This window comes from Bufo bufo, chromosome 6 (genome assembly GCF_905171765.1).
Source record: "Bufo bufo chromosome 6, aBufBuf1.1, whole genome shotgun sequence".
Classification (NCBI taxonomy): domain Eukaryota; kingdom Metazoa; phylum Chordata; class Amphibia; order Anura; family Bufonidae; genus Bufo; species Bufo bufo.
Window position 1 is genome coordinate 2799427 of NC_053394.1, and position 24546 is coordinate 2823972.

Below are 24546 nucleotides of genomic sequence, written 5' to 3' on the forward strand. Positions count from 1 at the left end.
AGGGGTCACTGTCACTAGTGGAGTACCTCAGGGGTCAGTACTGGAGGGGTCACTGTCACTAGTGGGGTACCTCAGGGGTCAGTACTGGAGGGGTCACTGTCACTAGTGGGGTACCTCAGGGGTCAGTACTGGAGGGGTCACTGTCACTAGTAGGGTACCTCAGGGGTCTGTACTGGAGGGGTCACTGTCACTAGTGGGGTACCTCAGGGGTCAGTACTGGAGGGGTCACTGTCACTAGTGGGGTACCTCAGGGGTCAGTATTGGAGGGGTCACTGTCACTAGTGGGGTACCTCAGGGGGTCAGTACTGGAGGGGTCACTGTCACTAGCGGAGTACCTCAGGGGTCAGTACTGGAGGGGACACTGTCACTAGCGGAGTACCTTTAGGGGTCAGTACTGGAGGGGTCACTGTCACTAGTGGTGTACCTCAGGGGTCTGTATAGGAGGGGTCACTGTCACTTAGGGCTGCACGATATGGGAATTTTGTGCGATTGCGATTAGGGCCCTAAAAATTGCGATAACGATGTGCGATGCGATATTTTAAGGGAATTGTGCTAGAGGTCTATTTGCTTGGATTTTCCCATATGAGCCGCTGACGCGGCTGGGTATGACATAGTTATAGGGGATCTGTGGATGGCACTGTTATAGGGGATCTGTGGATAATGCACTGTTGTGGGGGATCTGTGGATTACGCTGTGTTGAGGGGGATCTGTGGATGGCACTGTTATGGGGGATCTGTGGATGACGCTGTGTCGTGGGGGATCTGTGGATGACGCCTTGTTGTGAGGGGTCTGTGGATGACGCTGTTATGGGGGATCTGTGGAGGACGCTGTTATGTGGGGGATCTGTGGAGGACGCTGTTATGGGGTGGATCTGTGGAGGACGCTGTTATGGGGTGGATCTGTGGAGGACGCTGTTATGGGGGATCTGTGGAGGACGCTGTTATGTGGGGGATCTGTGGAGGACGCTGTTATGTGGGGGATCTGTGGAGGACGCTGTTATGTGGGGGATCTGTGGAGGACGCTGTTATGTGGGGGATCTGTGGAGGACGCTGTTATGTGGGGGATCTGTGGAGGACGCTGTTATGGGGGATCTGTGGATGACGCTGTTATGTGGGGGATCTGTGGAGGACGCTGTTATGGGGTGGATCTGTGGAGGACGCTGTTATGGGGTGGATCTGTGGAGGACGCTGTTATGTGGGGGATCTGTGGATGACGCTGTTATGGGGGATCTGTGGAGGACACTGCTAGGGGGGATCTGTGGAGGACGCTGTTATGGGGGATCTGTGGAGGACGCTGTTATGTGGGGGATCTGTGGAGGACGCTGTTATGGGGTGGATCTGTGGAGGACGCTGTTATGGGGTGGATCTGTGGAGGACGCTGTTATGTGGGGGATTTGTGGATGACGCTGTTATGGGGGATCTGTGGAGGACACTGCTAGGGGGGATCTGTGGAGGACGCTGTTATGGGGGATCTGTGGAGGACACTGCTAGGGGGGATCTGTGGAGGACGCTGTTATGGGGGATCTGTGGATGACGCTGTTATGGGGGATCTGTGGAGGACGCTGTTATGGGGGATCTGTGGAGGACGCTGTCATGGGGGATCTGTGGAGGACACTGCTAGGGGGGATCTGTGGAGGACGCTGTTATGTGGGGGATCTGTGGAGGACGCTGTTATGTGGGGGATCTGTGGAGGACGCTGTTATGGGGGATCTGTGGATGACGCTGTTATGTGGGGGATCTGTGGAGGACGCTGTTATGTGGGGGATCTGTGGAGGGCGCTGTTATGTGGGGGATCTGTGGATGACACTGTTATGTGGGGGATCTGTGGAGGACGCTGTTATGTGGGGGATCTGTGGAGGACGCTGTTATGGGGTGGATCTGTGGAGGACGCTGTTATGGGGTGGATCTGTGGAGGACGCTGTTATGTGGGGGATCTGTGGATGACGCTGTTATGGGGGATCTGTGGAGGACACTGCTAGGGGGGATCTGTGGAGGACGCTGTTATGGGGGATCTGTGGAGGACGCTGTTATGTGGGGGATCTGTGGAGGACGCTGTTATGGGGTGGATCTGTGGAGGACGCTGTTATGGGGTGGATCTGTGGAGGACGCTGTTATGTGGGGGATTTGTGGATGACGCTGTTATGGGGGATCTGTGGAGGACACTGCTAGGGGGGATCTGTGGAGGACGCTGTTATGGGGGATCTGTGGAGGACACTGCTAGGGGGGATCTGTGGAGGACGCTGTTATGGGGGATCTGTGGATGACGCTGTTATGGGGGATCTGTGGAGGACGCTGTTATGGGGGATCTGTGGAGGACACTGCTAGGGGGGATCTGTGGAGGACGCTGTTATGGGGGATCTGTGGAGGACGCTGTTATGGGGGATCTGTGGAGGACGCTGTTATGGGGGATCTGTGGAGGACACTGCTTGGGGGGATCTGTGGAGGACGCTGTTATGGGGGATCTGTGGAGGACACTGCTAGGGGGGATCTGTGGAGGACGCTGTTATGGGGGATCTGTGGAGGGCGCTGTTATGGGGGATCTGTGGAGGACGCTGTTATGGGGGATCTGTGGAGGACGCTGTTATGTGGGGGATCTGTGGAGGACACTGTTATGTGGGGGATCTGTGGAGGACGCTGTTATGTGGGGGATCTGTGGATGACGCTGTTATGTGGGGGATCTGTGGAGGACGCTGTTATGGGGTGGATCTGTGGAGGACGCTGTTATGGGGTGGATCTGTGGATGACGCTGTTATGGGGGATCTGTGGAGGACGCTGTTATGTGGGGGATCTGTGGAGGACGCTGTTATGGGGGATCTGTGGAGGACGCTGTTATGGGGGATCTGTGGAGGATGCTGTTATGGGGGATCTGTGGAGGACGCTGTTATGGGGGATCTGTGGATGACGCTGTTATGTGGGGGATCTGTGGAGGACGCTGTTATGGGGTGGATCTGTGGAGGACGCTGTTATGGGGTGGATCTGTGGAGGACGCTGTTATGTGGGGGATCTGTGGATGACGCTGTTATGGGGGATCTGTGGAGGACACTGCTAGGGGGGATCTGTGGAGGACGCTGTTATGGGGGATCTGTGGAGGACGCTGTTATGTGGGGGATCTGTGGATGACGCTGTTATGGGGGATCTGTGGAGGACGCTGTTATGGGGGATCTGTGGAGGACACTGCTAGGGGGGATCTGTGGAGGACGCTGTTATGGGGGATCTGTGGAGGACGCTGTTATGGGGGATCTGTGGAGGACGCTGTTATGGGGGATCTGTGGAGGACACTGCTAGGGGGGATCTGTGGAGGACGCTGTTATGGGGGATCTGTGGAGGACGCTGTTATGTGGGGGATCTGTGGAGGACGCTGTTATGGGGGATCTGTGGAGGACGCTGTTATGGGGGATCTGTGGAGGATGCTGTTATGGGGGATCTGTGGAGGACGCTGTTATAGGGGATCTGTGGAGGACGCTGTTATGTGGGGGATCTGTGGAGGACGCTGTTATGGGGGATCTGTGGAGGACGCTGTTATGTGGGGGATCTGTGGAGGACGCTGTTATGGGGGATCTGTGGAGGACGCTGTTATGGGGGATCTGTGGAGGACGCTGTTATGGGGGATCTGTGGAGGACGCTGTTATGGGGGATCTGTGGATGACGCTGTTATGTGGGGGATCTGTGGAGGACGCTGTTATGGGGTGGATCTGTGGAGGACGCTGTTATGGGGTGGATCTGTGGAGGACGCTGTTATGTGGGGGATCTGTGGATGACGCTGTTATGGGGGATCTGTGGAGGACACTGCTAGGGGGGATCTGTGGAGGACGCTGTTATGGGGGATCTGTGGAGGACGCTGTTATGTGGGGGATCTGTGGATGACGCTGTTATGGGGGATCTGTGGAGGACGCTGTTATGGGGGATCTGTGGAGGACACTGCTAGGGGGGATCTGTGGAGGACGCTGTTATGGGGATCTGTGGAGGACGCTGTTATGGGGGATCTGTGGAGGACGCTGTTATGGGGGATCTGTGGAGGACACTGCTAGGGGGGATCTGTGGAGGACGCTGTTATGGGGGATCTGTGGAGGACGCTGTTATGTGGGGGATCTGTGGAGGACGCTGTTATGGGGGATCTGTGGAGGATGCTGTTATGGGGGATCTGTGGAGGATGCTGTTATGGGGGATCTGTGGAGGACGCTGTTATGGGGGATCTGTGGAGGACGCTGTTATGGGGGATCTGTGGAGGACGCTGTTATGGGGGATCTGTGGAGGACGCTGTTATGGGGGATCTGTGGAGGATGCTGTTATGGGGGATCTGTGGAGGACGCTGTTATGGGGGATCTGTGGAGGACGCTGTTATGGGGGATCTGTGGAGGACGCTGTTATGGGGTATCTGTGGAGGACGCTGTTATGGGGGATGTGTGCTATGACACATAGGGCCATGAGGGGGGGCAGCATAAGACATATATAGCATCCTATGCTGGTCCCCCTCATGGCCCTATGTGTCCCCTCATGTGTCCTAAACCGCGCACATAACTGGCTTTGTGTGTAAAGTATTTTACTAGTGTGTGACACAATCTCTCTCCTATTGATAACATGGCCGCCTCTGTACTCACTGTCACTATGAACGCACTGCAGCGAGCGGAGCGGCCGGCGCGTGACTGACGTCACTTAGTAACGCTCCTCCCACTTCAGGAAGCAGGAGCGTTGCTAAGTGACGTCAGTCACGCGCCGGCCGCTCCGCTCGCTGCAGTGCATTCATCGTGACAGTGAGTACAGAGGCGGCCATGTTATCAATAGGAGAGAGATTGTTTCACACACTAGTAAAATACTTTACACACAAAGCCAGTTATGTGCGCGGGGCCCCTTCATATATAATCGCGGCAAATCGCCATATCGCATTTGCCGATTATCGCGATTCGATTATTTTTTAGATTTATCGTGCAGCCCTACTGTCACTAGTGGGGTACCACAGGGGTCAGTACTGGAGGGGTCACTGTCACTAGTGGGGTACCTCAGGGGTCAGTACTGGAGGGGTCACTGTCACTAGTGGGGTACCACATGGGTCAGTAGTGGAGGGGTGTCTGTCACTAGTGGTGTACCTCAGGGGTCAGTACTGGAGGGGTCACTGTCACTAGTGGAGTACCTCAGGGGTCAGTACTGGAGGGGTCACTGTCACTAGTGGGGTACCTCAGGGGTCAGTACTGGAGGGGTCACTGTCACTAGTGGAGTACCTCAGGGGTCAGTACTGGAGGGGTCACTGTCACTAGTGGAGTACCTCAGGGGTCAGTACTGGAGGGGTTACTGTCACTAGTGGGGTACCTCAGGGGGTCAGTACTGGAGGGGTCACTGTCACTAGTGGGGTACCTCAGGGGTCAGTATTGGAGGGGTCACTGTCACTAGTGGAGTACCTCAGGGGTCAGTACTGGAGGGGTCACTGTCACTAGTGGGGTACCTCAGGGGTCAGTACTGGAGGGGTCACTGTCACTAGTGGAGTACCTCAGGGGTCAGTACTGGAGGTGTCACTGTCACTAGTGGAGTACCTCAGGGGTCAGTACTGGAGGGGTCACTGTCACTAGTGGGGTACCTCAGGGGTCAGTACTGGAGGGGTCACTGTCACTAGTGGGGTACCTCAGGGGTCAGTACTGGGGGGGTCACTGTCACTAGTGGGGTACCACAGGGGTCAGTACTGGAGGGGTCACAGTCACTAGTGGGGTACCTCAGGGGTCAGTACTGAAGGGGTCACTGTCACTAGTGGAGTACCTCAGGGGTCAGTACTGGAGGGGACACTGTCACTAGCGGAGTACCTTTAGGGGTCAGTATTGGGCCCTATTCTCTTCAATATATTTATTAATGATCTTGTAGAAGGCTTGCACAATAAAGTATCAATTTTCGCAGATGACACTAAACTGTGTAAAGTAATTAACACTGAAGAGGACAGTATACTGTATATATACTACAGAGGACAGTATACTGTATATACTACAGAGGACAGTATACTGTATATATATACTACAGAGGACAGTATACTGTATATATATATACTACAGAGGACAGTATACTGTATATATACTACAGAGGACAGTATACTGTATATATACTACAGAGGACAGTATACTGTATATATACTACAGAGGACAGTATACTGTATATATACTACAGAGTACAGTATACTGTATATATACTACAGAGGACAGTATACTGTATATATACTACAGAGGACAGTATACTGTATATATACTACAGAGGACAGTATACTGTATATATATACTACAGAGGACAGTATACTGTATATATACTACAGAAGACAGTATACTGTATATATACTACAGAGGACAGTATACTGTATATATACTACAGAGGACAGTATACTGTATATATACTACAGAGGACACTATACTGTATATAAATATACTACAGAGGACAGTATACTGTATATATACTACAGAGGACAGTATACTGTATATATATACTACAGAGGACAGTATACTGTATATATATACTACAGAGGACAGTATACTGTATATAGACTACAGAGGACAGTATACTGTATATATACTACAGAGGACAGTATACTGTATATATACTACAGAGGACACTATACTGTATATATAATACAGAGGACAGTATACTGTATATACACTACAGAGGACAGTATACTGTATATATACTACAGAGGACAGTATACTGTATATATATACTACAGAGGACAGTATACTGTATATATATACTACAGAGGACAGTATACTGTATATATATACTACAGAGGACAGTATACTGTATATATATACTACAGAAGACAGTATACTGTATATATACAGTACAGACCAAAAGTTTGGACACACCTTCTCATTCAAAGAGTTTTCTTTATGAAGGCATCAAAACTATGAATTAACAGATGTGGAATTATATACATAACAAACAAGTGTGAAACAACTGAAAATATGTCCTATTCTAGGTTCTTCAAAGTAGCCACCTTTTGCTTTGATTACTGCTTTGCACACTCTTGGCATTCTCTTGATGAGCTTCAAGAGGTAGTCCCCTGAGATGGTCTTCACTTCACAGGTGTGCCCTGTCAGGATTAATAAGTGGAATTTCTTGCCTTATAAATGGGGTTGGGACCATCAGTTGCGTTGAGGAGAAGTCAGGTGGATACACAGCTGATAGTCCTACTGAATAGACTGTTAGAATTTGTATTATGGCAAGAAAAAAGCAGCTAAGTAAAGAAAAACGAGTGGCCATCATTACTTTAAGAAATGAAGGTCAGTCAGTCAGCCGAAAAATTGGGAAAACTTTGAAAGTAAGGGCTATTTGACCATGAAGGAGAGTGATGGGGTGCTGCGCCAGATGACCTGGCCTCCACAGTCACCGGACCTGAACCCAATCGAGATGGTTTGGGGTGAGCTGGACCGCAGAGTGAAGGCAAAAGGGCCAACAAGTGCTAAGCATCTCTGGGAACTCCTTCAAGACTGTTGGAAGACCATTACAGGGGACTACCTCTTGAAGCTCATCAAGAGAATGCCAAGAGTGTGCAAAGCAGTAATCAAAGCAAAAGGTGGCTACTTTGAAGAACCTAGAATATGACCTATTTTCAGTTGTTTCACACTTGTTTGTTAGGCTTCGTTCACATCACCGTTCTGGCTTTCCGTTCTCCTGCTCCGTCTAGGAGCAGGAGAACGGAAAGGACGGAAAAGGCACATAACTGACACCAAACTGAGTCAAACGGAGCCCTTAGGACCCCATAGATTATAATGGGGTCCGTTAGGTTTCCGCTCAGAAGATGATTTTTAAGCGGAGACAAAAGTCCTGCATGCAGGAGTTTTGTCTCCGCTTTAAAATCATCTTCTGAGCGGAAACATAACGGACCCCATTATAATCTATGGGGTCCTAAGGGCTCCGTTTGACTCAGTTTGGTGTCAGTTATGTGCCTTTTCCGTCCTTTCCGTTCTCCTGCTCCTAGACGGAGCAGGAGAACGGAAAGCCAGAACGGTGATGTGAACGAAGCCTAACAAACAAGTGTGAAACAACTGAAAATAGGTCATATTCTAGGTTCTTCAAAGTAGCCACCTTTTGCTTTGATTACTGCTTTGCACACTCTTGGCATTCTCTTAATGAGCTTCAAGAGGTAGTCCCCTAAAAATGGTCTTCCAACAGTCTTGAAGGAGTTCCCAGAGATGCTTAGCACTTGTTGGACCTTTTGCCTTCACTCTGCGGTCCAGCTCACCCCAAACCATCTCGATTGGGTTCAGGTCTGGTGACTGTGGAGGCCAGGTCATCTGGCGCAGCACCCCATCACTCTCCTTCATGGTCAAATAGCCCATACTTTTAAAGTTTTCCCAATTTTTCGGCTGACTGACTGACCTTCATTTCTTAAAGTAATGATGGCCACTCGTTTTTCTTTACTTAGCTGCTTTTTTCTTGCCATAATACCAATTCTAACAGTCTATTCAGTAGGACTATCAGCTGTGTATCCACCTGACTTCTCCTCAGCGCCACTGATGGTCCCAACCCCATTTATAAGGCAAGAAATCCCACTTATTAAACCTGACAGGGCACACCTGTGAAGTGAAGACCATTTCAGGGGACTACCTCTTGAAGCTCATCAAGAGAATGCCAAGAGTGTGCAAAGCAGTAATCAAAGCAAAAGGTGGCTACTTTGAAGAACCTAGAATATGACATATTTTCAGTTGTTTCACACTTGTTTGTTATGTATATAATTCCACATGTGTTAATTCATAGTTTTGATGCCTTCATAGTCATGAAAATAAAGAAAACTCTTTGAATGAGAAGGTGTGTCCAAACTTTTGGTCTGTACTGTATATATATATATATATATATATATATATACTACAGAGGACAGTATACTGTATATATACTACAGAGGACAGTATACTGTATATATACTACAGAGGACAGTATACTGTATATATATACTACAGAGGACAGTATACTGTATATATACTACAGAGGACAGTACACTACTACAGATGGATCTGGATAGATTGGAGGCTTGGGCAGATAAGTGGCAGATGAGGTTTAACACTGACAAATGTAAGGTTATGCAAATGGAAAGGAATAATGCAAGTCACCCGTACATACTAAATGGTAAAACACTGGGTAACACCGACATGGAAAAGGACCTAGGAATTTTTATAAACAGCAAACTAAGCTGCCAAAACCAGTGTCAGGCAGCTGCTGCCAAGGCCAATAAGATAATGGGTTGCATCAGAAGGGGCATAGATGGCGGTGATGAGAACATAGTCCTACCACTTTACAAATCGCTAGTCAGACCACACATGGAGGACTGTGTACAGTTCTGGGCTCCTGTAGACAAGGCAGACATAGCAGAGCTGGAGAGGGTCCAGAGGAGGGCAACTAAAGTAATAACTGGAATGGGGCAACTACAGGACCCTGAAAGATTATCAAAATTAGGGTTATTCACTTTAGAAAAAAGACGACTGAGGGGAGATCTAATTACTATGTATAAATATATCAGGGGTCAGTACAGAGATCACTCCCATCATCTATTTATCCCCAGGACTGTGACTGTGACGAGGGGACATCCCCTGCGTCTGGAGGAAAGAAGGTTTGTACACAAACATAGAAGAGGATTCTTTACTGTAAGAGCAGTGAGACTATGGACTCTATACTGTAAGAGCAGTGAGACTATGGACTCTTTACTGTAAGAGCAGTGAGACTATGGACTCTTTACTGTAAGAGCAGTGAGACTATGGACTCTTTACTGTAAGAGCAGTGAGACTATGGACTCTATACTGTAAGAGCAGTGATACTATGGACTCTTTACTGTAAGAGCAGTGAGACTATGGACTCTACTGTAAGAGCAGTGAGACTATGGACTCTGTACTGTAAGAGCAGTGAGACTATGGACTCTTTACTGTAAGAGCAGTGAGACTATGGACTCTATACTGTAAGAGCAGTGATACTATGGACTCTTTACTGTAAGAGCAGTGAGACTATGGACTCTTTACTGTAAGAGCAGTGAGACTATGGACTCTTTACTGTAAGAGCAGTGAGACTATGGACTCTTTACTATAAGAGCAGTGAGACTATGGACTCTTTACTGTAAGAGCAGTGATACTATGGACTCTTTACTGTAAGAGCAGTGAGACTATGGACTCTTTACTGTAAGAGCAGTGAGACTATGGACTCTTTACTGTAAGAGCAGTGAGACTATGGAAGCTATACTGTAAGAGCAGTGATACTATGGACTCTTTACTGTAAGAGCAGTGAGACTATGGACTCTTTACTGTAAGAGCAGTGAGACTATGGACTCTTTACTGTAAGAGCAGTGAGACTATGGACTATATACTGTAAGAGCAGTGAGACTATAGACTCTTTACTGTAAGAGCAGTGAGACTATGGACTCTTTACTGTAAGAGCAGTGAGACTATGGACTCTTTACTGTAAGAGCAGTGAGACTATGGACTCTTTACTGTAAGAGCAGTGAGACTATGGACTCTTTACTGTAAGAGCAGTGAGACTATGGACTCTTTACTGTAAGAGCAGTGAGGCTATGGACTCTTTACTGTAAGAGCAGTGAGACTATGGGCTCTTTACTGTAAGAGCAGTGAGACTATAGAATCTTTACTGTAAGAGCAGTGAGACTATGGACTCTTTACTGTAAGAGCAGTGAGACTATAGAATCTTTACTGTAAGAGCAGTGAGACTATGGAATCTTTACTGTAAGAGCAGTAAGACTATGGGCTCTTTACTGTAAGAGCAGTGAGACTATAGAATCTTTACTGTAAGAGCAGTGAGACTATGGACTCTTTACTGTAAGAGCGGTGAGACTATGGACTCTATACTGTAAGAGCAGTGAGACTATGGACTCTTTACTGTAAGAGCAGTGAGACTATGGACTCTTTACTGTAAGAGCAGTGAGACTATGGACTCTATACTGTAAGAGCAGTGATACTATGGACTCTTTACTGTAAGAGCAGTGAGACTATGGACTCTTTACTGTAAGAGCAGTGAGACTATGGACTCTTTACTGTAAGAGCAGTGAGGCTATGGACTCTTTACTGTAAGAGCAGTGAGGCTATGGATTCTTTACTGTAAGAGCAGTGAGGCTATGGACTCTTTACTGTAAGAGCAGTGAGACTATGGGCTCTTTACTGTAAGAGCAGTGAGACTATAGAATCTTTACTGTAAGAGCAGTGAGACTATGGACTCTTTACTGTAAGAGCAGTGAGACTATAGAATCTTTACTGTAAGAGCAGTGAGACTATGGAATCTTTACTGTAAGAGCAGTGAGACTATAGGCTCTTTACTGTAAGAGCAGTGAGACTATATAGACTCTTTACTGTAAGAGCGGTGAGACTATGGACTCTATACTGTAAGAGCAGTGAGACTATGGACTCTCTACTGTAAGAGCAGTGAGACTATGGACTCTTTACTGTAAGAGCAGTGAGACTATGGACTCTATACTGTAAGAGCAGTGAGACTATGGACTCTTTACTGTAAGAGCAGTGAGACTAAGGACTCTTTACAGTAAGAGCAGTGAGACTATGGACTCTTTACTGTAAGAGCAGTGAGACTATGGACTCTATACTGTAAGAGCAGTGGGACTATGGATTCTTTACTGTAAGAGCAGTGAGACTATGGACTCTCTACTGTAAGAGCAGTGAGACTATGGACTCTATACTGTAAGAGCAGTGAGACTATGGACTCTTTACGGTAAGAGTAGTCAGACTATGGACTCTATACTGTAAGAGCAGTGAGACTATGGACTCTTTACGGTAAGAGCAGTGAGACTATGGACTCTTTACTGTAAGAGCAGTGAGACTATGGACTCTTTACAGTAAGAGCAGTGAGACTATGGACTCTTTACTGTAAGAGCAGTGAGACTATGGACTCTTTACTGTAAGAGCAGTGAGACTATGGACTCTACTATAAGAGCAGTGAGACTATGGACTCTATACTGTAAGAGCAGTGAGACTATGGACTCTTTACGGTAAGAGTAGTCAGACTATGGACTCTATACTGTAAGAGCAGTGAGACTATGGACTCTTTACGGTAAGAGCAGTGAGACTATGGACTCTTTACTGTAAGAGCAGTGAGACTATGGACTCTTTACAGTAAGAGCAGTGAGACTATGGACTCTTTACAGTAAGAGCAGTGAGACTATGGACTCTTTACTGTAAGAGCAGTGAGACTATGGACTCTATACTGTAAGAGCAGTGAGACAATGGACTCTTTACAGTAAGAGCAGTGAGACTATGGACTCTTTACAGTAAGAGCAGTGAGACTATGGACTCTTTACTGTAAGAGCAGTGAGACTATGGACTCTTTACTGTAAGAGCAGTGAGACTATGGACTCTATACTGTAAGAGCAGTCAGACTATGGACTCTTTACTGTAAGAGCGGTGAGACTATGGACTCTATACTGTAAGAGTAGTCAGACTATGGACTCTTTACTGTAAGAGCAGTGAGACTATGGACTCTACTGTAAGAGCAGTGAGACTATGGACTCTTTACTGTAAGAGCGGTGAGACTATGGACTCTATACTGTAAGAGCAGTGAGACTATGGACTCTTTACTGTAAGAGCAGTGAGACTATGGACTCTTTACTGTAAGAGCAGTGAGACTATGGACTCTTTACTGTAAGAGCAGTGAGACTATGGACTCTTTACTGTAAGAGTAGTCAGACTATGGACTCTTTACTGTAAGAGCAGTGAGACTATGGACTCTACTGTAAGAGCAGTGAGACTATGGACTCTTTACTGTAAGAGCGGTGAGACTATGGACTCTATACTGTAAGAGCAGTGAGACTATGGACTCTTTACTGTAAGAGCAGTGAGACTATGGACTCTTTACTGTAAGAGCAGTGAGACTATGGACTCTTTACTGTAAGAGCAGTGAGACTATGGACTCTTTACTGTAAGAGCAGTGAGACTATGGACTCTTTACTGTAAGAGCAGTGAGACTATGGACTCTTTACTGTAAGAGCACTGAGACTATGGACTCTTTACTGTAAGAGCAGTGAGACTATGGACTCTATACTGTAAGAGCAGTGAGACTATGGACTCTTTACTGTAAGAGCAGTGAGACTATGGACTCTTTACTGTAAGAGCAGTGAGACTATGGACTCTTTACTGTAAGAGCAGTGAGACTATAGAATCGTTACTGTAAGAGCAGTGAGACTATGGGCTCTTTACTGTAAAAGCAGTGAGACTATGGACTCTTTACTGTAAGAGCAGTGAGGCTATGGACTCTTTACTGTAAGAGCACTGAGACTATGGACTCTATACTGTAAGAGCAGTGAGACTATGGACTCTATACTGTAAGAGCAGTGAGACTATGGACTCTATACTGTAAGAGCAGTGAGACTATAGGCTCTTTACTGTAAGAGCAGTGAGACTATAGAATCGTTACTGTAAGAGCAGTGAGACTATGGGCTCTTTACTGTAAGAGCAGTGAGACTATGGACTCTTTACTGTAAGAGCAGTGAGGCTATGGACTCTTTACTGTAAGAGCAGTGAGACTATGGACTCTTTACTGTAAGAGCAGTGTGACTATGGACTCTTTACTGTAAGAGCAGTGAGACTATGGACTCTTTACTGTAAGAGCAGTGAGACTATAGACTCTTTACTGTAAGAGCGGTGAGACTATGGACTCTATACTGTAAGAGTAGTCAGACTATGGACTCTATACTGTAAGAGCAGTGAGACTATGGACTCTTTACTGTAAGAGCAGTGAGACTATGGACTCTTTACTGTAAGAGCAGTGAGACTATGGACTCTTTACTGTAAGAGCAGTGAGACTATGGACTCTTTACTGTAAGAGCAGTGAGACTATGGACTCTTTACTGTAAGAGCAGTGAGACTATGGACTCTTTACTGTAAGAGCAGTGAGACTATGGACTCTTTACAGTAAGAGCAGTGAGACTATGGACTCTTTACTGTAAGAGCAGTGAGACTATGGACACTTTACTGTAAGAGCAGTGAGACTATGGACTCTTTACTGTAAGAGCAGTGAGACTATGGACTCTGTACTGTAAGAGCAGTGAGACTATGGACTCTATACTGTAAGAGCAGTGAGACTATGGACTCTTTACTGTAAGAGCAGTGAGACTATGGACTCTACTGTAAGAGCAGTGAGACTATGGACTCTACTGTAAGAGCAGTGAGACTATGGACTCTTTACTGTAAGAGCAGTGAGACTATGGACTCTTTACTGTAAGAGCAGTGAGACTATGGACTCTTTACTGTAAGAGCAGTGAGACTATGGACTCTATACTGTAAGAGCAGTGAGACTATGGACTCTTTACTGTAAGAGCAGTGAGACTATGGACTCTATACTGTAAGAGCAGTGAGACTATAAACTCTTTACTGTAAGAGCAGTGAGACTATGGACTCTACTGTAAGAGCAGTGAGACTATGGACTCTACTGTAAGAGCAGTGAGACTATGGACTCTTTACTGTAAGAGCAGTGAGACTATGGACTCTTTACTGTAAGAGCAGTGAGACTATGGACTCTTTACTGTAAGAGCAGTGAGACTATGGACTCTATACTGTAAGAGCAGTGAGACTATGGACTCTTTACTGTAAGAGCAGTGAGACTATGGACTCTACTGTAAGAGCAGTGAGACTATGGACTCTACTGTAAGAGCAGTGAGACTATGGACTCTTTACAGTAAGAGCAGTGAGACTATGGACTCTTTACTGTAAGAGCAGTGAGACTATGGACTCTTTACTGTAAGAGCAGTGAGACTATGGACTCTTTACTATAAGAGCAGTGAGACTATGGACTCTTTACAGTAAGAGCAGTGAGACTATGGACTCTTTACTGTAAGAGCAGTGAGACTATGGACTCTTTACTGTAAGAGCAGTGAGACTATGGACTCTTTACGGTAAGAGCAGTGAGACTATGGACTCTTTACTGTAAGAGCAGTGAGACTATGGACTCTATACTGTAAGAGCAGTGAGACTATGGACTCTTTACTGTAAGAGCAGTGAGACTATGGACTCTTTACAGTAAGAGCAGTGAGACTATGGACTCTTTACTGTAAGAGCAGTGAGACTATGGACTCTATACTGTAAGAGCAGTGAGACTATGGACTCTTTACTGTAAGAGCAGTGAGACTATGGACTCTTTACTGTAAGAGCAGTGAGACTATGGACTCTATACTGTAAGAGCAGTGAGACTATGGAATCTATACTGTAAGAGCAGTGAGACTATGGACTCTTTACAGTAAGAGCAGTGAGACTATGGACTCTTTACTGTAAGAGCAGTGAGACTATGGACTCTATACTGTAAGAGCAGTGAGACTATGGACTCTGTACTGTAAGAGCAGTGAGACTATGGACTCTTTACTGTAAGAGCAGTGAGACTATGGAATCTATACTGTAAGAGCAGTGAGACTATGGACTCTATACTGTAAGAGCAGTGAGACTATGGACTCTGTACTGTAAAAGCAGTGAGACTATGGACTCTTTACTGTAAGAGCAGTGAGACTATGGAATCTTTACTGTTAGAGCAGTGAGACTATGGACTCTTTACTGTAAGAGCAGTAAGACTATGGACTCTTTACTGTAAGAGCAGTGAGACTATGGACTCTTTACTGTAAGAGCAGTGAGACTATGGACTCTTTACTGTAAGAGCAGTGAGACTATGGACTCTATACTGTAAGAGCGGTGAGACTATGGACTCTATACTGTAAGAGCAGTGAGACTATGGACTCTTTACTGTAAGAGCAGTGAGACTATGGACTCTTTACTATAAGAGCAGTGAGACTATGGACTCTTTACTGTAAGAGCAGTGAGACTATGGACTCTTTACTGTAAGAGCAGTGAGACTATGGACTCTATACTGTAAGAGCAGTGAGACTATGGACTCTTTACTGTAAGAGCAGTGAGACTATGGACTCTTTACTATAAGAGCAGTGAGACTATGGACTCTTTACTGTAAGAGCAGTGAGACTATGGACTCTATACTGTAAGAGCAGTGAGACTATGGACTCTATACTGTAAGAGCAGTGAGACTATGGACTCTTTACTGTAAGAGCAGTGAGACTATGGACTCTATACTGTAAGAGCAGTGAGACTATGGACTCTATACTGTAAGAGCAGTGAGACTATGGACTCTATACTGTAAGAGCAGTGAGACTATGGACTCTTTAGTGTAAGAGCAGTGAGACTATGGACTCTTTACGGTAAGAGCAGTGAGACTATGGACTCTTTACGGTAAGAGCAGTGAGACTATGGACTCTTTACTGTAAGAGCAGTAAGACTATGGACTCTTTACTGTAAGAGCAGTGAGACTATGGACTCTATACTGTAAGAGCAGTGAGACTATGGACTCTATACTGTAAGAGCAGTGAGACTATGGACTCTTTACTGTAAGAGCAGTGAGACTATGGACTCTATACTGTAAGAGCAGTGAGACTATGGACTCTTTACTGTAAGAGCAGTGGGACTATGGACTCTTTAGTGTAAGAGCAGTGAGACTATGGACTCTTTACGGTAAGAGCAGTGAGACTATGGACTCTTTACGGTAAGAGCAGTAAGACTATGGACTCTTTACTGTAAGAGCAGTAAGACTATGGACTCTTTACTGTAAGAGCAGTGAGACTATGGACTCTATACTGTAAGAGCAGTGAGACTATGGACTCTATACTGTAAGAGCAGTGAGACTATGGACTCTATACTGTAAGAGCAGTGAGACTATGGACTCTTTACTGTAAGAGCAGTGGGACTATGGACTCTTTAGTGTAAGAGCAGTGAGACTATGGACTCTTTACGGTAAGAGCAGTGAGACTATGGACTCTTTACTGTAAGAGCAGTGAGACTATGGACTCTTTACTGTAAGAGCAGTGAGACTATGGACTCTTTACGGTAAGAGCAGTGAGACTATGGACTCTTTACTGTAAGAGCAGTGAGACTATGGACTCTTTACTGTAAGAGCAGTGAGACTATGGACTCTTTACTGTAGGAGCAGTGAGACTATGGACTCTTTACTGTAAGAGCAGTAAGACTATGGACTCTTTACTGTAAGAGCAGTGAGACTATGGACTCTTTACTGTAAGAGCAGTGAGACTATGGAGCTCTCTGCCTGAGGAGGTGGTGATGGTGAGTACAATAAAGGAATTCAAGAGGGGCCTGGATGTATTTCTGGAGTGTAATAATATTACAGGCTATAGCTACTAGAGAGGGGTCGTTGATCCAGGGAGTTATTCTGATGCCTGATTGGAGTCGGGAAGGAATTTTTTATTCCCCTAAAGTGAGGAAAATTGGCTTCTACCTCACAGGGTTTTTTTGCCTTCCTCTGGATCGACTTGCAGGATAACAGGTCGAACTGGATGGACAAATGTCTTTTTTTTCGGCCTTATGTACTATGTTACTATGTAATATCGGGGTCTGCTCTTTGGCCCAGACATGAGATGAGAGACAACAGACAGAGGAGCCGGAGGTGCACAGGATTCTGTCATCTATCGATCCTCTGCTTTTCATTAGACTCGTTGTTAGGAGGTTTGTGCGGAGGGGGGGGGGAGGTGACTACAGGAAATTAAATTCTGCTTCTCATCCTCCGGCTTTCTACCTCGGTAAACCACTAAATATATATTCTTTATTTGGTAAAAATCAATGAGGAACCATCAGATAATGGGACGACTGTCACCAACACCACGTACTGCATGACATAGATGTGTATACCGTCCAGAGTTCTACACACCGTGCACTGGACGACTTACCTGCTGCAATGATGATATACGGGTCTCTCAGGAGAGTAAATAGTGATGTCCCAGTCTGACTCTAAAACAAGATAAAAAACTATAAAAAATATGTCTTTAGATCATGTGGCCGTAGGAGGTAATAACCAGTGAGCCCCGTCCTCTGCAGGGAAGGAAAGTGCTTACTGGTTATTGCAGGGCCCCTATAACTGGGGGCAGGAGGAGGTAATAACCAGTGAGCCCCGTCCTCTGCAGTGAAGGAAAGTGCTTACTGGTTATTGCAGGGCCCCTATAACTGGGGGCAGGAGGAGGTAATAACCAGTGAGCCCCGTCCTCTGCAGGGAAGGAAAGTGCTTACTGGTTATTGCAGGGCCCCTATAACTGGGGGCAGGAGGAGGTAATAACCAGTGAGCCCCGTCCTCTGCAGTGAAGGAAAGTGCTTACTGGTTATTGCAGGGCCCCTATAACTGGGGGCAGGAGGAGGTAATAACCAGTGAGCCCCGTCCTCTGCAGGGAAGGAAAGTGCTTACTGGTTATTGCAGGGCCCCTATTACTGGGGGCAGGAGGAGGTAATAACCAGTGAGCCCCGTCCTCTGCAGGGAAGGAAAGTACTTACTGGTTATTGCAGGGCCCCTATAACTGGGGGCAGGAGGAGGTAATAACCAGTGAGCCCCGTCCTCTGCAGGGAAGGAAAGTGCTTACTGGTTATTGCAGGGCCCCTATAACTGGGGGCAGGAGGAGGTAATAACCAGTGAGCCCCGTCCTCTGCAGGGAAGGAAAGTTCCGATTTATGAATAGGAGGCAGGAAGGAAATTTTGGCACTTAAAGGGTTTATCTGTTAAAAATTATTTATTAACAAGTTCCTGCAGCACGGCTCCTGACGTAGAAGATTCATACTTACCGCTCCACGCCACTTCGGTCCTTCGCACTGCCCCTACTGCCCTCATCTTCCGGTATCTGCACTGTTTACAGCTAGCAGTGCATGGCCATGGTCAAATACACCGTTGCTGAAGCCAGTGATTGGCTGGAGAGGTGCATGTGACTATGTCCCTGCACTGGCAGGTGTAAACAGCGCAGGGTCCGGAAGATGGGGGCAGTGCGGAGGACCAGAGCGGTGGGGACCAGATAAGTATGAATCTTCTACTTCAGGGGCCGTGCTACAGGAACTTGTAAAAAAAATATGTAGATCATGTAGCAGGTTCTCTATGACTCTACATCATGTAGCAGGTTCTCTATGACTCTACGTCATGTAGCAGGTCCTCTATGACTCTACATCATGTAGCAGGTTCTCTATGACTCTACATCACGTAGCAGGTCCTCTATGACTCTACATCATGTAGCAGGTTCTCTATGACTCTACGTCATGTAGCAGGTCCTCTATGACTCTACATCATGTAGCAGGTTCTCTATGACTCTACGTCATGTAGCAGGTTCTCTATGACTCTACATCATGTAGCAGGTTCTCTATGACTCTACATCATGTAGCAGGTTCTCTAAGACTCTACATCATGTAGCAGGACCTCTATGACTCTACGTCATGTAGCAGGTTCTCTAAGACTCTACATCATGTAGCAGGACCTCTATGACTCTACGTCATGTAGCAGGTCCTCTATGACTCTACATCATGTAGCAGGTCCTCTATGACTCTACATCATGTAGCAGGTTCTCTATGACTCTACATCACGTAGCAGGTTCTCTATGACTCTACATCATGTAGCAGGTTCTCTATGACTCTACATCATGTAGCAGGTTTTCTATGACTCTACATCACGTAGCAGGTTCTCTATGACTCTACATCATGTAGCAGGTTCTCTATGACTCTACATCATGTAGCAGGTTCTCTATGACTCTACATCATATAGCAGGTTCTCTATGCCTCTACATCATGTAGCAGGTCCTCTATGACTCTACATCATGTAGCAGGTTCTCTATGACTCTACATCATGTAGCAGGTTCTCTATGACTCTACATCATGTAGCAGGTTCTCTATGACTCTACATCATGTAGCAGGTTCTCTATGACTCTACATCATGTAGCAGGTTCTCTATGACTCTACCTCATGTAGCAGGTTCCCTATGACTCTACATCATGTAGCAGGTTCTCTATGACTCTTCGTCATGTAGCAGGTTCTCTATGACTCTACATCATGTAGCAGGTTCTCTATGACTCTACGTCATGTAGCAGGTTCTCTATGACTCTACGTCATGTAGCAGGTTCTCTATGACTCTACGTCATGTAGCAGGTTCTCTATGACTCTACATCATGTAGCAGGTTCTCTATGACTCTACATCATGTAGCAGGTTCTCTATGACTCTACATCATGTAGCTGTCACGGCGGATGTGCACTCAGACTCACAAATAAACCACCAACCAGGCTCTGGGCGAGAGACAGCGGAAGGGTCACCTCCTAGCTAATCCCTGACCTCTTTCCCTGCACTGCTCAGCCCACATGCAGACCTTGGTGGTAGGTATGATGTGTCCCCGTGCCTGGGCTGAAACTTCCTAAATTCCCTGAGATGGTGAAGAGGGGAAATAGGGGCAGCCTGCTCGCACAGAACCTGGATGGGAGAGGTGACAAAACAATTAAACTTAAAACCACACTTATCTTTCTGAGCTGTAACAGACAACCTTCCTTCCTAGCTTCCAAGACCACAGTGATTCCTATAATCCGCTAAGAGCACTGGGCTGGAGTGCTATTTAAACTAATGACCCCACCCAGTGCACCTGATGAGAGGCGGATCCAGCACGGCTCCAAAACAAACACTAAACTCGTGCTGCTATCCTGGCCGACCTCCGCACATCGTCAGAGCGTGGCATGACAGTACCCTTCCTTCTACAGGTGACCTCCGGACACCCCGGACCAACCTTATCCGGATGGGACCTATGAAAAGCCCTCACCAGTCGGCTGGCGTTGACATCCAGCGCCGGAACACACATCCTATCCTCTGGGCCGTATCCCCTCCAGTGCACAAGGTACTGAAGGGAACCCCGAAGAACTCCAGAATCCTGGAGATCTCAAACTCCAAGTTTCCCTCGACTAGAACAGGAGGAGGAGGCAATGGCGATGGTTCCACCGGTCTCACGTATTTTTTTAGTAAAGACCTGTGGAACACATCATGGATCCTCCAAGTCTGCGGAAGATCCAGCCGAAACGCTACAGGATTAATCACTGCAGAAATTTTATACGGACCAATAAATCTTGGACCCAGTTTCCAAGATGGCACTCTCAATTTGATATTTTTAGTGGACAACCACACCAGATCACCCACACACAGGTCCGGACCAGTCACACGTCTCCTGTCAGCCATTCGTTTATACCTCTCACCCATCCTCTCCAAATTCTCTTGAATCCTCTGCCAGATGGAGGATAAGGCAGAAGAGAATCTCTCCTCCTCTGGCATCCCAGAGGAACCAGACCCAGAAAAGGTACCAAACTGAGGATGGAAACCGTATGCGCCAAAAAATAGCGACTTACCCGTGGACTCCTGCCTACGGTTATTCAACGCAAATTCTGCTAAGGACAAGAATGAGGACCAGTTCTCCTGATTCTCAGCCACAAAACACCTCAAGTAGGTCTCCAGGTTTTGATTAGTACGCTCCGTCTGATCATTCGACTGCGGATGAAAAGCCGATGAGAATGAAAGTTGAATGCCAAGCCGAGAGCAGAACACCCTCCAAAACCTGGAGACAAACTGCGTGCCCCTATCAGAGACCACATCCGAAGGAATACCATGCAATTTCACAATATTATCCACAAAAATCTGCGCAAGAGTCTTAGTGTTAGGCAGACTCATTAGTGGTATAAAATGAGCCATTTTACTGAAACGGTCAACTACCACCAAAATCACTGTTCTCCCGGAGGAACTCGGCAGGTCCGTAATAAAGTCCATGGACAAATGCGTCCAAGGACGAGATGGAATAGATAATGGAAGAAGTGAACCAGCCGGTCGAGTATGAGCAACCTTTGACCGAGCGCAGGTTTCACAAGCTGTCACGTAATTCTCAATGCTCTTACGTAACCCTGGCCACCAGAACCTCCGGGATACTAGATCACAGGTCGACTTACCACCAGGATGTCCAGCGAGGACAGTATCGTGATGTTCCTTGAACATCTTGTATCGCAGGCCCTCAGGAAAAAACAACCTCCCTGGGGGACAAGAACCAGGAGCCCCCTCCTGGGCTCCCAACACCTCCATCTCCAATTCAGGGTACAGAGTGGAGACCACCACCCCATCCGCTAAAATCGGCGCAGGATCCTCTGAATCACCTCCCCCAGGAAAGCTGCGAGACAAGGCATCTGCCTTGACGTTCTTGACCCCTGGGCGAAAGGTAACCGCAAAATTGAACCTGGTAAAAAACAGTGACCATCTGGCCTGCCTAGGGTTCAGACGCTTGGCAGATTGCAGGTAAGCCAAATTCTTATGGTCTGTATATACCGTAACGGGGTGAGACGCCCCCTCCAACCAGTGACGCCATTCCTCAAAGGCCAACTTGATAGCCAACAACTCTCTATCTCCAACATCATAATTCCTCTCGGCGACCGAGAGCTTCTTGGAGAAAAAGACACACAGGACCCACTTGCCAGGAGATAAACCTTGTGACAGCACCGCTCCAACCCCCACCTCTGATGCATCGACCTCCACTACAAATGGCTGAGACACATCCGGCTGCACCAGAATGGGAGCAGACGCAAAACGCTCCTTAATAGCCGAAAAGGCCTGCAATGCCTCATCCCACCAGACAGAGACGTCGGCGCCCTTCTTGGTCATATCAGTGAGCGGTTTTACTATGGTAGAATAATTCGAAATAAATTTTCTAGAATAATTCGTAAACCCCAAGAACCGCATCAAAGCTTTCTGATTCTCTGGTCGGTCCCACTCCAGAACCGCCCGGACCTTTTCGGGGTCCATACGAAAACCAGAATCAGAAAGCAGATATCCCAAGAACTGAAGCTCTTGCACAGCAAACAAACATTTCTCCAATTTGGCATATAATTTATTCTCCCGAAGGATCGTCAAAACCTGTCTCACATGATCCTGATGGGTCTTCAGATCAGGAGAATAAATTAAAATGTCATCCAGGTAAACTACTACGAACCTCCCCACCAAATGATGAAAAATGTCATTGACGAATCGCTGAAATACTGTCACGGCGGACGTGCACTCAGACTCACAAATAAACCACCAACCAGGCTCTGGGCGAGAGACAGGGGAAGGGTCACCTCCTAGCTAATCCCTGACCTCTTTCCCTGCACTGCTCAGCCCACATGCAGACCTTGGTGGTAGGTATGATGTGTCCCCGTGCCTGGGCTGAAACTCCCTGAATTCCCTGAGATGGTGAAGAGGGGAAATAGGAGCAGCCTGCTCGCACAGAACCTGGATGGGAGAGATGACACAAAACAACCAAACTTAAAACCACACTTATCTTTCTAAGCTGGAACAGACAACCTTCCTTCCTAGCTTCCAAGACCACAGTGATTTCTATAATCCGCTCAGAGCACTGGGATGGTGTGCTATTTAAACTAATGACCCCACCCAGTGCACCTGATGAGAGGCGGATCCAGCACGGCTCCAAAACAAACACTAAACTCGTGCTGCTATCCTGGCCGACCTCCGCACATCGTCAGAGCAGGGCATGACAGTAGCAGGTTCTCTATGACTCTACATCATGTAGCAGGTTCTCTATGACTCTACGTCATGTAGCAGGTTCTCTATGACTCTACATCATGTAGCAGGTTCTCTATGACTCTACGTCATGTAGCAGGTTCTCTATGACTCTACATCATGTAGCAGGTTCTCTATGACTCTATGTCATGTAGCAGGTTCTCTATGACTCTACGTCATGTAGCAGGTTCTCTATGACTCTACGTCAAGTAGCAGGTTCTCTATGACTCTACATCATGTAGCAGGTTCTCTATGACTCTAGATCATGTAGCAGGTTCTCTATGATTCTACATCATGTAGCAGGTTCTCTATGACTCTACATCATGTAGCAGGTTCTCTATGACTCTACATCATGTAGCAGGTTCTCTATGACTCTACATCATGTAGCAGGTTCTCTATGATTCTACATCATGTAGCAGGTTATTTATGACTCTACGTCATGTAGCAGGTTCTCTATGACTCTACATCATGTAGCAGGTTATTTATGACTCTACGTCATGTAGCAGGTTCTCTATGACTCTACATCATGTAGCAGGTTATTTATGACTCTACGTCATGTAGCAGGTTCTCTATGACTACATCATGTAGCAGGTTCTCTATGACTCTACATCATGTAGCAGGTTCTCTATGACTCTACATCATGTAGCAGGTTATTTATGACTCTACGTCATGTAGCAGGTTCTCTATGACTACATCATGTAGCAGGTTCTCTAAGACTCTACATCATGTAGCAGGTTCTCTATGACTCTACATCATGTAGCAGGTTCTCTATGACTCTACATCATGTAGCAGGTTCTCTATGACTACATCATGTAGCACAGGGATCAGCAACCTTCGGCACTCCAGCTGTTGTGAAACTACAATTCCCAGCATGCTCCATTCATTTCGATGAGAGTTCTTAGAAGAGCAGAGCAAGTATGCCTGATGGGAGTTGTAGTTTCCCAACAGCTGGAGTGTCGGGGGTTGCCTACCCCTGATGTAGCAGGTTCTCTAAGACTCTACATCATGTAGCAGGTTCTCTATGACTCTACATCATGTAGCAGGTTCTCTATGACTACATCATGTAGCAGGTTCTCTATGACTCTACGTCATGTAGCAGGTTCTCTAAGACTCTACATCATGTAGCAGGACCTCTATGACGCTAGATCATGTAGCAGGTTCTCTATGACTCTACGTCATGTAGCAGGTTCTCTATGACTCTACGCCATGTAGC

General features: G+C 46.7%; 1 protein-coding gene across 1 annotated transcript in view; it reads right to left on the reverse strand.

Moving 5' to 3' along the window:
* Window positions 1-24546, reverse strand: part of SLC18A2 (solute carrier family 18 member A2) — a 118135-nt gene that overhangs the window by 30409 nt on the left and 63180 nt on the right. Inside the window, exon 9 of the mRNA XM_040437713.1 lies at window positions 17692-17752. Coding sequence (XP_040293647.1) covers window positions 17692-17752 — 61 coding nt within the window. The remainder of the gene's footprint in view (window positions 1-17691; window positions 17753-24546) is intronic.